The sequence below is a fragment of the Macrobrachium nipponense genome, chromosome 30 (genome assembly GCF_015104395.2).
Source record: "Macrobrachium nipponense isolate FS-2020 chromosome 30, ASM1510439v2, whole genome shotgun sequence".
NCBI lineage: Eukaryota > Metazoa > Arthropoda > Malacostraca > Decapoda > Palaemonidae > Macrobrachium > Macrobrachium nipponense.
Window position 1 is genome coordinate 35,253,632 of NC_087218.1, and position 13,907 is coordinate 35,267,538.

Genomic DNA, 13,907 nt, shown 5'->3' on the forward strand with positions numbered 1-13,907 from the left:
TCTCATTTTGGTGCTGTTGCGAATAATTTCAACCAGTTCCACGTGCGTTTAAATCCATACTGACTGTACAGTCTGGAGGCATTTCTCCCGTCTACACATATCTTGATTACTTAATATCGTAGGTATAGAATAAATTGGTGAGCAAGGAAATATGAAATAAAGCATAACAGTAAGTTTGACGAGTGAGAAAATAAACATCGTAATACAAACAGACTCTCTCTCTCTCTCTCTCTCTCTCTCTCTCTCTCTCTCTCAGAAAATAATAGATAGGGAAACAATGACTGAATATTGCTTGAATGCGATATGGCAAAGTTTTGGCCTGACTGAAGAGTGGAGTGACTTTGACACCGACTTACAAGTTTATTCCTGGTCATCTCATCCATAGATAGACATCAACTTCACAGCCGAGAAAGGCCAATCGTATACGAAATAAATAGGTATGGAAAATGCGAAATGCGGGCCTATGTTGTCCCATAAAAAAGCTCTCGCTCGGAAAACAGCTGTAAGATTTAGGAGAGAGAGAGAGAGAGAGAGAGGCCGAATAGGAAGGAGATTAAAGTACCTGGGAAGGAGAAACCCTTATAATCTTATAATTATAGCCTCGGGGTTTGTCTCAAGGACATTCAAAGGTCTGTCACACACGGGCAGTTGTTGTTTTTGTAAAATTAGCATAAGGGCAGATCTTTAAAAGCCACGCCAGAGAGCTCGCCACGGTGACAAGACTATACCTTCCATATGAATTGACGATGTCCTATACGAAGATGCAGGAGATGAGGATGAAATGATCAAAGATCTGGAAGATGACGAATATAATGACTGCCTTGATGGCAAAGAATTCAGAGCAGTATTTGATGATACGGACACGGAGAGCGACTTTGGAGGATTTTAGTTTATTAATTTTATGCAATTTTTTTTACTTTAATAAATTTTCACTTACCTGCGTATCCTAAAAGGAAAATAATAGTTCAAGTAACAAATGTTTCTTTACTGTGTAAAACAAAAAGTAAAAAATCCTTCGGTGTTGTGCCTTACTGATTTGGAAATTATAGATGGTTAGTCTAGAACAGTTAAACATGTTGTATAAACCAAAATAATGCAAATGGCGCACGATCGCTCTTTTGCATTTTAAAATACAATAGTAATATGAGAATGCATACAATATTATGTATATAGTGAAGTACAAGTAAAACATAACTTTTTAAAAGATCTACTTGTTTTCCTCCGGTAGTAACTATCGCGATCTGCCAAGTTGGGAAAGCATAGACGGTTAACGCTAATTTTATAACCGCGTGTATGATGCGACCCCTCCTTTAAAATTAGCTTCAAAATTAGGTTTCAAAAGTCGCATAATATGCGAGTATATACGGTATATTATATATATATATATATATATATATATATATATATATATATATGATATATATATTATATATATATATATATATATATATATACATATATATATATATATATATATATATATATATAAAAAACAAAAAAACTCATACATTTCTGTTACATAATAATGCTTGACTGGATCGAACTGATTACTGGTGGTCCGTGGAAATATGAATTTAGGTGATATCACTCCCTTATGATACGCCCACTTACGCAAATTCAGTCTTAAATTTCACGGTTGGAATATGATTCGAAGATTTGAAGAAAAAGGTTGAAGTGAAAAAGGTGGAGTTAAGATTGTGGGTAGAGGTAGAGGTAGAGGGGAGGAGGGGTGGTTGGGGTCTGTCGTCTCCCTACTCAACCAGTTGGTGATTTTACGGGTGTTCTGGTTGCTTGCGACAGTCTTTCTTATTTATTATATAGCGAGTCTGTTTCCCAGGTGCAAGGACAGGTCCAGGTGTCGGTCCTGATGGTTCTATCTTTGCCTAAACAACAGACAGTGGCCTTGCATTGTAAGCCTTGCTATGCCCGGAACTAGGCCTAGTCACCTGACGGTAGCATCAGTAGTTAGAGCCTTTCTCGAATATGGTGTTTTATGTTCGGTCCTAGAAGCTAGAATCAGAACTACCAACCACACCCAACTTCTCTATTGAATCTAAGTGCATTCATGGTTGATTATGTTTAATGTCGCGGAGATTTTCCCTTTACATTCTATTGATACTTGCATGGTTTTATGCATCTTTGCTAAAATAATTGATAATAAACTATGATATTAAATATTTGTTTCCACATTGCTTGAAGGTTACATTGGTAATGTTGGTTATCCTGTGTTGAACGAAAATTTCAAATTGTTTTGTTTCTTTAATTTGAAGTAATTACTATACTTTAAAATAATTACTGTTACCGTAATTTTTTCTTATGATTGTTATATATATCATAGATTTGATATTTGTGCATCATATGTTAGCTTTATTTTGCTTGATAGAGCTTTCACTGTAGAAAAAGAAAGTTTTCCAGCTACAAGTTGTATAGTTGCCAGTTAGTGAATTTTGAACGAAATCTTCTGAAATTTGTCGCTTCATTTCTGGAACTTACTGTACTAAGCCACGCTGTTTCTCACCTAACAGCAGGACATTCCCCTAAAAAGGGATTCCTACTTAATCTGGTTAGGGTACGGCCTGTTCTACGTTTATATCACTTTTAAGGATATAGGCTATGTAATATCTTAATAGTATGTAACCTTATAGATATGGTACAGTTATAAAAACTAGGTATAATCCTAGGCTCATTTGTTCTTTCTTAGCTTACTATGTAGGATATTACCTAATCAAGATATTATAGATCACATTTAAATACAAAAGCCTATATAATACAGAAACTAACGATGTAACATGTACCCTTATAGTAAAACTAATATTTTTGTCTAACCCAGGTTGTTGTTTACATCCAACCCTAGGTTATATGGTATAGTATATAAAAACAGTAACCCAGTACAGGCAGCCCATGGTTACAAACAGGGGTTCCATTCCTGGGGCTTGACATAACTGAAAATCGTTGGTAATAACGTAACTGAAAATCACCTGTGACTGAAATTCAAAAGTCTACAAGTGTCATCAATCCCCCTAACAGTGCCTGAGACTGGTTAACGATGCCTTAGACAGTGTCACGGCTATATACTTTGCCCAAATATGTAATAACTTTAATGAAAATGTGGAATTTTATTTGCCAAATCATTTACTATGCTCTGCATCATTATAAAAATTTTTAATGTCAGATTCAATTACTGGTAAATCTTGGCAGAGAGAGAGAGAGAGAGAGAGAGAGAGAGAGAGAGAGAGAGAGAGAGAGTTACAAGGATTAGGATGCCTCAAGACTTGTTAGTCCATTCGAGGAGACATCATGTGCTCACTTATTTGTAGGAGCAGGTTTTACTGTGCATTCACAGTGCCATAATGATTTTGTCTAGCTTTCTTTTAAACTCTTCCACACTGTTGCTGTTTACAACTTCTAGTAGCAATTTATTCCAAGTTCCACATATCTTGAATGTAAAGAAGTTCCCACAATGGGATGTGCTGTATCTCTTCAGTTCTAGTTTCCATCCATTATTTCTTGTCTGGTTTTCATTTAATGTAAATAGGTTACTGTCTACTTTTGTTATGCCTTTTAGTATTTTGAATGTTTATTAGTTGTCCTCACAATCGTCATGTTTCTAAGCCATACATCTTCAGGCTTTCCAGTTGTCTTCGGTAACCTATTTGCCTGATGGATGGAATAAACTTTGTGGCTCTTGCTTGTATTCCTTCTAATCTATTTATGTCTTTTCTTAGTGTGGGTGACCAAAATTGTACTGCATAGTCAAGATAGGGTCTAACTATTGATGTGTAGAGCTGGAGCCCAGTTTTCTTGTTTCTGTAATTGAATTGCCTCTTTACGTATCCCACTAGTTTCTGTGCCTTCTTTTCTGCTTTTATGTACTGCTTTGTGGATTCTAAGTCCTTGGTAATAATGACTCCAAGGTCCTCCTCTTGTTCTACACTATTTATGTCATTCCCTAGCAGCACAGAGTTGGCATGAGGGTTGTTTGTTCCTATTTGTAACACTTTACACCTATCTACGTTAAAAGGCACTTGCCATTTATTTTACCACTCTCCTATTTTCATTAAATAATTTCTTAAACTTTCCACTGCATCTGGGTCTGCTGCATTTACACCTAGTTTGGTGTCATCTGCAAATTTGGCTATCCTGCTAGTTAAGCCGACATCAATGTCATTAATGTAAATCACAAATAAGAGAGGGCCAAGGGCAGAACCCTGGGGAACTCCGCTTGTTACATCTGTCCATTCTGATTCTTCACCATTTATTACGACTCTGTATTCTATAAGTTAGCCAGTCTTCAACCGAGTCTGCTGTTTCTCCTACTAATGTTGTAGATACCTAACATGTAATGAAAAAACTCCAAGGGATTTGAGAGGCAGGATCTGTTTTGTCTGAAACCGTGTCGACTGTTTAACAATAAGATGTTTCTATCTATGTGATCCACAATTTGATCTGCAATTATGGACTCAAAAATCTTGCAAAATACTGACGTTAGGCAGATTGGTCTATAATATCCTGACTCTTCTCTTGGACCTTTTTTGTAAACTGGGGGCACATTTCCTAGTTTCCATTCTTTTGGTGCCCTTCTTTGTTCAGCACTTTTCCTGTAGAGTTTATATAGGGGAGGAACTATCTCCTCTTTTAGCTCTTTAATTTCTCTTGGCAGGCCAGAAGATTTGAACTTGTCGAGTCTGTCTATTTTGTTTTTAATGTCCTCTTCTGTAAATATTATTTTGTCCAGTGGATCTGCCCCTTCATATTTAATAGCAGGTTCTAATATTGAGGTAGTGTCTTAGTTGTGAATAAAATAGTAAAAAATTTATTCAATAACTCAACTTTTTCCAAGTCTGAGTTCACCAGGTTGCCTCTTATGTCCCTAAGGGGACCTATGCTATTTTTTGGTTTCCTACTATTAACATGTGCAGAAAATTCTTTTGGGTTTTCTTTACAAGCTGATGCAGCTCTCTTATCTTCATTTATCATTGCATGTCTTACTAATTTATCCACCAATCTACAGAAAGAGTTCTTTATGTCTGCTTGCTTCTATTGGTGTTGGGTGTGGGTTCATTGATTTGTGCAATGTCTCTTTCTCTTATCTTATTTTTAATTTCCCTGTTGAACCACTTAGGCCGAGGGTTGCTATTTGTTAGTATTTGTCTTAATGGCATACATCTAGAGCATTTTTCTGTGTATTCCTCTTGAAAGGCTTCCCAGTGTTTATTTATGCCTGTGTTCTTGTCGTACTCTAGATTTTTAACATACCCCTTTAGCTTATTTAGGTCTTGCCGACGGTAGTCTAATCTCATTAATATCTTCTCTTTTTTATGTTGAACATTAATTTGAAATGAGATAATTTTATGGTCGCTTTTGCCTAGATTTGCACCTACTGAAAGGTCAGATACTAGTAGGACGATGTCTAGTACAGTGGTACCTCGACATACGAAAGTCCCAAGTTACGAAAAATCCAAGTTACAAAAGCAAATACGAGGATATTTTTGGCTCTACATACGAAGATAATTCAGGTTACGAAAGGTTGTTGCTGTAAAGTCCCGAGATTCGCCAGAACCACCGAGAACAATTTTAAAACTTCCGCACCGCCAACTGAGTAGACTCGCCACCATCCTCCCGCTCTCCCATTGGTTCCTAATGCTAATCAACGCTGTAAGATCCTGCTCTCCTATTGGTCAGCATCTACCCCATGTGCCCATGTATTCTATTGGTAAAAGGATGCTGTAAATTGAAAAACTTATTCATGCAATACATATAACCCTCTTACGCCGACTGGACGTATTTTACGTCGACATTTTTTGTCTCCCGTGTGCCAACTGGACGTATTTTACGTCGACTTACAAAAGTTTTTTTTTTTAAATTCGCGGAAAAATACTTATAGGCCTACCAGCCTAAAACTTTTGAATCACGCACCTTGGGGGATGCTGGGAGTTCACGGATCAAGGTGTTGTTTTGTTTACAATCATTACGCAGGCATGCAAGCGCGAATTTCTTTCTTATCGCACTAAAAAGTATCTGTGACACATCTCGGAAATTATTTCGTCACTTTGACAAAATTTTTGTACCATTGTAAATTAGCCGTTACATGAAGTATTATATATGAAAATGTGCGCATATTTATGTAGAATACAACAATAAAATAGTCATGATTGTAGCTTTTATCAGTTTTGAGATATTTTCATATAAATAACGATAATTGCCAAAATTTCAACCTTCGGTCAACTTTGACTCTACCGAAATGGTCAAAAAACGCAATTGTAAGCTAAACCTCTTATATTTTAGTAATATTCAATCCTTTATCTTAATTTTGCAACTAATCAAAAGTCTCTAGCACAATATTTAGATTTATGGTGAATTTATGAAAAAAAATTTTCCTTATGTCCGCGCGGTAACTCTTCCGAAAAAAATCATACATGCGATTGTGGTAATGTTTGCACCATTTTAAAATTAGCCGTTATATAAAGTTTTATATATAGAAATGTGCGCAATTTCCTGCACAATACAACTAAAAACAACCCATGGTTGTAGCTTTTATCAGTTTTGAGATATTTTCACATAAATAATGATAATTGCCAAAATTTCAACCTTCGGTCAACTTTGACTCTACCGAAATGGTCGAAAAACGCAATTGTAAGCTAAAACGCATATATTCTAGTGATATTCAAGCATTTACCTTCATTTTGCAACGACTTGGAAGTCTCTAGCACAATATTTCGATTTATGGTGAATTTATGAAAAAAATAACATTTTCTTTACGTCCGCGGGTAACTCTTCCGAAAAATCATATGTGCGATTGTGGTAATGTTTGCACCATTTTAAATTAGCCGTTGTTTTACATAAAGTTTTATATATGAAAAATGTGCACAATTTCATGTAGAATACAACAAAAAATAATTGAAGGTTGTAGCTTTTCTCATTTTCGAAATATTTGCATATAAATCAAGACGTAAATAGAAAAAAAACCACTTTTTTCGGTCAACTTTGACTCTACCAAAATGGTCGAAAAACGCAATTGTCAAAGCTAAAACGCTTACAGTCTAGTAATATTCAGTCATTTATCTTCATCTTGAAACAAATTCGAAGTCTCTAGCAAAATATTTAGATTTATGGTGAATTTAAAAAAAATCTTTCCTTCCCTCCGCGCGCAGGATTCTCCGCCACAAATCTCCGAATGCGTACATACCATTCTCGGAATATTTGCTCAGTTTCATATTAAGCATTTCATTAAGTTTTATATATGAAAATGTGCACAACTTCATGTAGAATAAAACGAAAAATATTGAAGGTGTAGCTTTTCTTATTTCCGAAATAATTGTATATAAAAAATATATATATAAAAAATTCGACATTCGGTCAACTTTAACTCGTCAGATATGATCGAAAAGCATTTGTAAGCTAATACTCTTACAGTATAGTAATATTCTATCATTTGTCTTCATTTGAAAGAAATTGGAAGTCTCTGGACAATATTTAGATTATGGTGAATTTTTGAAAAAAAATATTTGTTTACGTCCGGGGCGTTACGAATTCATGCATTATTTTGTGATAATATTTTCTCTGTGTTGCTTTTATCGTTTTACAATGTGTTATATACCAAAATGATCGCAATTTAGTGTACATTACAAAAAAAAAATTAACTTGTTACCGTTTAACAGTTTTGCGCACAAAAAGCGATTTGAATACAATTATATATATTGAAAAATTTCGTTTTTGGCGCTATCATATATCGATTATTTATAAATATGATAATGATAATGTTTTTCATTTCTGATGGTTGCATAATAAACTTCAGCCAATGACAAAAAAAGGAGCCAAAAATGAACTCTTAATCTTGAAAACTAAGCGCGCTATGATTTTTTGAAAATATTATTTTTTCCGCTTCCGCGCTCACTCTGAAACACCTCCGGCACATGGGAGACAATTTTTTTTTTTACCGCTTCGGCGTAAGAGGGTTAATAAAAAAAACATTAGGTAAAGATAGAAAAAAGAATAGAAATGAATGGTTATTATACTGTTTGGTAGTTTCAGTAGTGGAAGAGAGATAATGAAAATGTATGATTACGTACTGTTCTGTGTGCTAGGTAAAAGAGGTTGCTTGGTGATCGTTCGCTACTCGTATAGTGTGAACGTAAATAAAAGGTTGAAAGCTTTTTTTGTTTGTTTGTTTGTTTATTATAGTTAATGGTTACTTAATAATTATTTGAAATGAGTACATGCAATACATTTAATAAAAAATTGTGAATTAGATATCATAAAATATAAAATAAATCAGACTGCTATCATAGAAGCGCACAAATATTTTCTTCAATTCTTCTTCTGTTATAATATTATGTTTCATTATAGCTGTCAGTAACTCGGTATCTCCATTAGGTAAAGATAGAATAAAGAATAGAAATGAATGGTTATTATACTGTTTGGTAGTTTCAGAAGTTGAAGAGAGATATAATGAAAATTTATGATTGATTACTAAACTGTGTGCTGGGTAAAAGTGGTTGCTTGGCGAACATTCGGTACTCATAGGGGTGAATGTAAACAAAAGGTTGAAAGCTTATTTTGTTTGTTTGTGTACGTATTATAGTTGATGATTAATTAATAATTATTTGAAATGAGTAGATAGTGATTATTTATATACATTTAATTGGCATATTCTAAGCTTTTAGCTTCTTAGGTTCAGATGTCAGAATCATAGACTAGGCTACAGTAGCAACTGCTAACATAGGCTAGGCTTATTGCTAAGGGACATATGCTAAAGTCCTTATATTTGCAGTAAAAATGGGGTTGAACATTACATGCAGTTGAATATTACTCAAGTATGTACAGTATTTTGCCTTTTTGAAGTCGTATTTCTTCCGTAAGATCGGCGCCATAACCCTAGAACATGTGTTGTAAGCCTGGAAATATAATTTACTGAGGTGTTTTTGTAGGGCTTGGAATGAATTAGGCAATTTACATGTAAAATGTGGTTCAAGATACGAAAAGCTCAGGTTACAAAGGCTGCCTCGGAACGGATTAATTTCTTATGTCGAGGTACCACTGTATGTTGTTTCCTCTGTGGGTTTGTCAACCCATTGGTGGAGGAATTAGTTTTTTTACAAAATCTAAGAGAGAGAGAGACACCTTTTTCACAATACTACAGTTTCTTCCATCTCTTTATTTATCATATCAAATAAGTAAAAAAATCAAGAAAATTATAAAAGTATCATTGGTACAGTTTTATAACAACTGAACAAAAACGGTTGTTTTACTATGGCAAACGAACCAGATCTGATAATAACAATGTTTTGCTTGCATGTAAGCCAGTGTACGATAGTTAAAAATTAACGTAGTTATGTTACAAATAACATTAAGTAGAAAAGGACACATATTTTCACATTATACCTTTATCTGAAAGGAAGTTTGATTCCAGGCTCGGCCAAAGCGAAATCTGAGGAATTTATTTCTGGTGATAGAAATTCATTTCGCGATATAGCGTGGTTCGGATCCCACAATAAGCTGTAGGTCCCATTGCTAGGTGACCATTTAAATGGTTCCTAGCCACATAAAAATATTTAATCCTTCGGGTCAGCCCTAGGAGAGTTGTTAATCAGCTCACCGGTTTGGTAAAACTAAGATATACTTAACTTTATCTGATATGGAGAAAATATTGGCAAGGAAATATAGTAGTAGAGTGGACCCCCCGTATTCGCATTCTCCAGATTCGCGGACTCACACATTCGCGGATTTCTCTCGGGAACGTTTCCCTGCATTATTCGCGGAAAATTCGCGCATTCGCGGTATTTTTCTATGATAAATATCCACAAATTCCTGGTTTTTATGATGAATTTCATCATAAAATGCACTTTTTGTGATAAAACTATTAAAAAAACCATGTAGGAAAATTTTTAGTGGGTTTTTCTTGAGTTTTAACTAACAAAATAGGCTGTTTTTAGCATTTTTATAGGGGTTCCAAACATTCGTGGGTTCTAACTATTCACGGGGGGGGGGTCAGGTACGCATCCCCCGCGAATACGGGGGGCCACTGTACTGCTACAGTTGTAACTCAAGCTGAGAAAACAAATGTTCACACTATTAATGACTATAAATTACCGTGCATCAGAAACATGGATGCAACTATACTGCAATAATAAAAAATACTGGCCTTGAAAGAACACATTTTACTGTAGTTTTCACACCGATAAACAAATACATAATCTCACACACGCAGTCCCTGGTTATTGGCGGACTCTGTTAATGGCAATCTTGTTTTATGGTGCTTGTGAACCAAGTTTTGGTTACTAGCACCATAAGGTGGCGATAATAGTTATGGCACCATAACATACCTAACAGAGGCACCATTAACCGGTTATCAGCACCATTAACAGAAACTTGGCAACATAAGCGCCATAAATTGCCAAGTTTCGGGTAATAGCGGTTATTGCTTTTCAGCACCCCACCGATAACCAGGAACTGACTGCATTTAAGTCAAATTTCATCCTAAAAACACTTTATATAATGAAAAATAACCTTGTCCCATATAAATACAGTTTCTAAGAGATTAATTTGCACTAAATAGAGGCAAAAAAATTGCTCTGAAGAGTTAAATGGCAAAATAATCTTACCTCTGCCCTCAGCTGATTTTTCTAAACCAAAACAAGATCAGTTTGTTTGTATTTTGTGTATAATACAATAGTAAGGATACAGTGAAGTAAGGGATAACTATTTAAAAGAGCCAAGGAAAAGATGCATATTCGTTATGTTTGCATTTTATGAGGCAGTCTTGGTACTTAACCTAAGCCACCGATGACCAGACAACGGTGTTATAAACACTACGGAGAGTAAAACCCAGTTATGAATATATTGAACAAGTGCCATACAACCAAAATGCCTCTACCCAATAACGACAGTACCCAGGGGCTGCCTGTACTGTTATGGCTAGGAAACTGCCTAATCTTGATGATTCAATTCACACCTAATTAATTTAGTTACAAATAAAGTAATTACCTTAGTATGTAGCCTTAAAGCTAGGCTATCATCTTATCCTGAATAGGTTATTTTCATCTAGTCTTAAGTAACTTCATCTAGGCTAACAATTTAGTCCAATAAAAGAATATAAGGTACTACCTAGTTCTGGATTATTTAGATCAAGTTTAAGTATACGTACAGGCTATACAATGGGAAAAAATCTGAAGCCTGTTTATCAAATCCTAGGGTCCTTGGTGTAAAACTGGGCCATTACCTGGGACCATAAAAGGAAGTGTTAATATGTTTCTACTTACCTTAGTTTAGGTTATCTAATCCAAGTTATTTAAACCACCTTTTGGATATGCAGTCCAAGGTTATAGGCTACAAACAAAATCTATATGGTCTAAATTATTCTCACTGAATCTGTTAGGCTATCATCTCATGTAGGCTATTGCTTAGACTATTGTAGACATCATTATCTGAAAGGATTATTTTTTGGATTGATATATTGGGGTTATTTTTATATTAATAATAAATTGTGACAAAAATATGGAATTAAGTCAATCTTCGCCAAAAAAACACTGGCTTATAGTCTTCAAACTGCAAGGACTAGAATAGTAATTGTCCATGGTCTTTTTAACTGGCCCAGTCACAAGCAAGATGGCCAACACACATGCCTGTTAATCCCTCTTTCTTCCAGATTTTGACATGGGAAAAACTGGGTACAGCCTCGCTGAAGGTCAAGTGTCATAGCATTTATCATTATGACACAATATCTGTCTACAAAACCAGGCTAAAAGGTATGTCTTTGATATTAGTCTAGTCACCATGGAAAGCACTGGCACACCATGGAGGGTAACTTCTTGAGGACGAAAACAGCGACTACGCTATTTAAAATACCAAAACACTTACAAGTTATACTAACAATGTAGGGGAGTCCTACCTTTCTGAAATTTTTTGAAGTTCTCGTACCATCACACACTCTGAGTACTGCTAGTCTATTGAAATCCCTCTCCAAATATTTTTTTACATTCACCTGTAAAATGAAATTCTTATATCAAAATAACCAATATCAATTTTTCCCCAAAATAACCAATATCAAATCCCCAAAATAACCAATATCAATTTTTCCCCAAAATAACCAATATCAATTTTTCCCCGCCTAAAGTCTTTATATCACTTTATAAACTAATCCTTACTACAAGTATAAAGTAAACTGTTATTAGGTATCAATACAGGCGGTCCCCGGGTTACGACGGGTCCGGCTTACGACGTTCCGAGGTTACGACGCTTTTTCTTAAATATTAATTGAAAAATCCGCCCTGGGTTACGACGCTTGTTCCGGGGGGGGTTACGACGCTGACGCTTCCGAGCTACGAGTTTACAACGCTTTTAAAAAAAAACACATATTATGATAAAGATAAGAATCCTTTATAGTTTAGCACAGTTTCTCTCTCTCTCTCTCTCTCTCTCTCTCTTTGTATTTTCCAAGAAAATAATCACTATAATTTTCTCTCTCTCTCTCTCTCTCTCTCTCTCTACTACAAAGATGTATTTTTTTGTTTTTTAGTATGATTAATAAATGATTACTATTTTCAAAATATTAATTCTTAATTTATACAGCAATAATATCAATTCATTAAAGAAATACCATAGTGAATTAGTAAGATTTTAGCTTATATTTAAAAAATTATCGAAGAATGAAGGAAATCCCAGTCTTCTCTGTAACCTTTCCAGGTACTAAAATTGTCAGATATATATCATGTTCTGTGACAGCCAAAAGGGGGAAAAGAGCTGCATGTTGCAATCAGTGGTCCTGACATTTTCCCCCCCCTCTCTCTCTCTCTCTCTCTCTCATCTCTCCTCTCTCTCCTCTCTCTCCTCTCTCTCTCGTCTCTCTCTCCTCTCTCTCTCTCTCTCTCTCTCTCTCTCTCTCATCATCTAGGGACTGTATTACTCCTTTTCTTTTTAGTTTACTGATACTCGTTATACTTTCAAATGTACTGTCTTTTGTTTTATGAATACTTTCAAATAATAATAATAATAATAACTGTAATTACAAAATTCATATGTGATAGTATTTTTAAAAAATACAATACGTACTAATCTATCCATCTCACTTTTAATTAAGGTTAACACTCTCTCTCTCCTCTCTTTTGCCACACAAGATAATAATGAGTCATAGGGGTACGCCCTCCCTCTCTTTCGCTGGAAGCGTTATAAACAAAGAGATGAACTCTCTCTCTCTCTCTCTCTCTCTCTCTCTCTCTCTCTCTCTCTCTCTCTACCGAGATTGAAAGAATTTTTATGGTACTAGTATGTAAAATGTTATTGATAATTTCAGTTATTTAATAATAATAATAATATAATAATAATAATAATAATAAAACTTTAATTACAAAATTCATAATGGTCGTATTTTAAAGAGATGAAAATGACCTTTCCATTTCACTTGTAAGGATAATTCCTCTTTCTTACCGAGATGAGAGAATTTTTATGGTAGATGCACGTGTTTTCAAATGTATTATATTTTCAAATAATAATAATAATAATAATATAAATAATAATAATAGAAGTAGTAATAATACGATAAATAATTTCAAAAGAAAATTCTTCCCTTTGTCTTTTTCTGTATCAATTTCCCCACCTCAACTCAAGTGACACTCAAGCTTAACAATGCCATGCAATGGTCAACGAATTTAATGGTTTTATGTAATCTCTCTCTCTCTCCTCTCTCTCTCTCTCTCGTCTCTCTCTCTCTCTCCTCTCTCTCTCTCTCTCTCTCTCTCTCTCTCTCTCTTACTGAGATGAGATCATTTTCATGGACGTGTATGTAATAAGTTTATCATTAATATTTTCCAATAATAATACTATAAGTACAAAATTCATATCTAAGAATTTTAAATACAATAATCATTCCATTTCTCTCTTTTAAACTCTCTCTCTCTCTCTCTCTCTTGCTT

At 34.8% G+C, this 13,907-nt stretch overlaps 1 protein-coding gene across 1 annotated transcript in view; it reads right to left on the minus strand.

The window, feature by feature from the left end:
- Window positions 1-13,907, minus strand: part of LOC135202432 (uncharacterized) — a 215,236-nt gene that overhangs the window by 25,177 nt on the left and 176,152 nt on the right. The window contains exon 3 of the mRNA XM_064231828.1: window positions 11,888-11,980. Within this exon, the coding sequence (XP_064087898.1) occupies window positions 11,888-11,980 (93 nt within the window). The remainder of the gene's footprint in view (window positions 1-11,887; window positions 11,981-13,907) is intronic.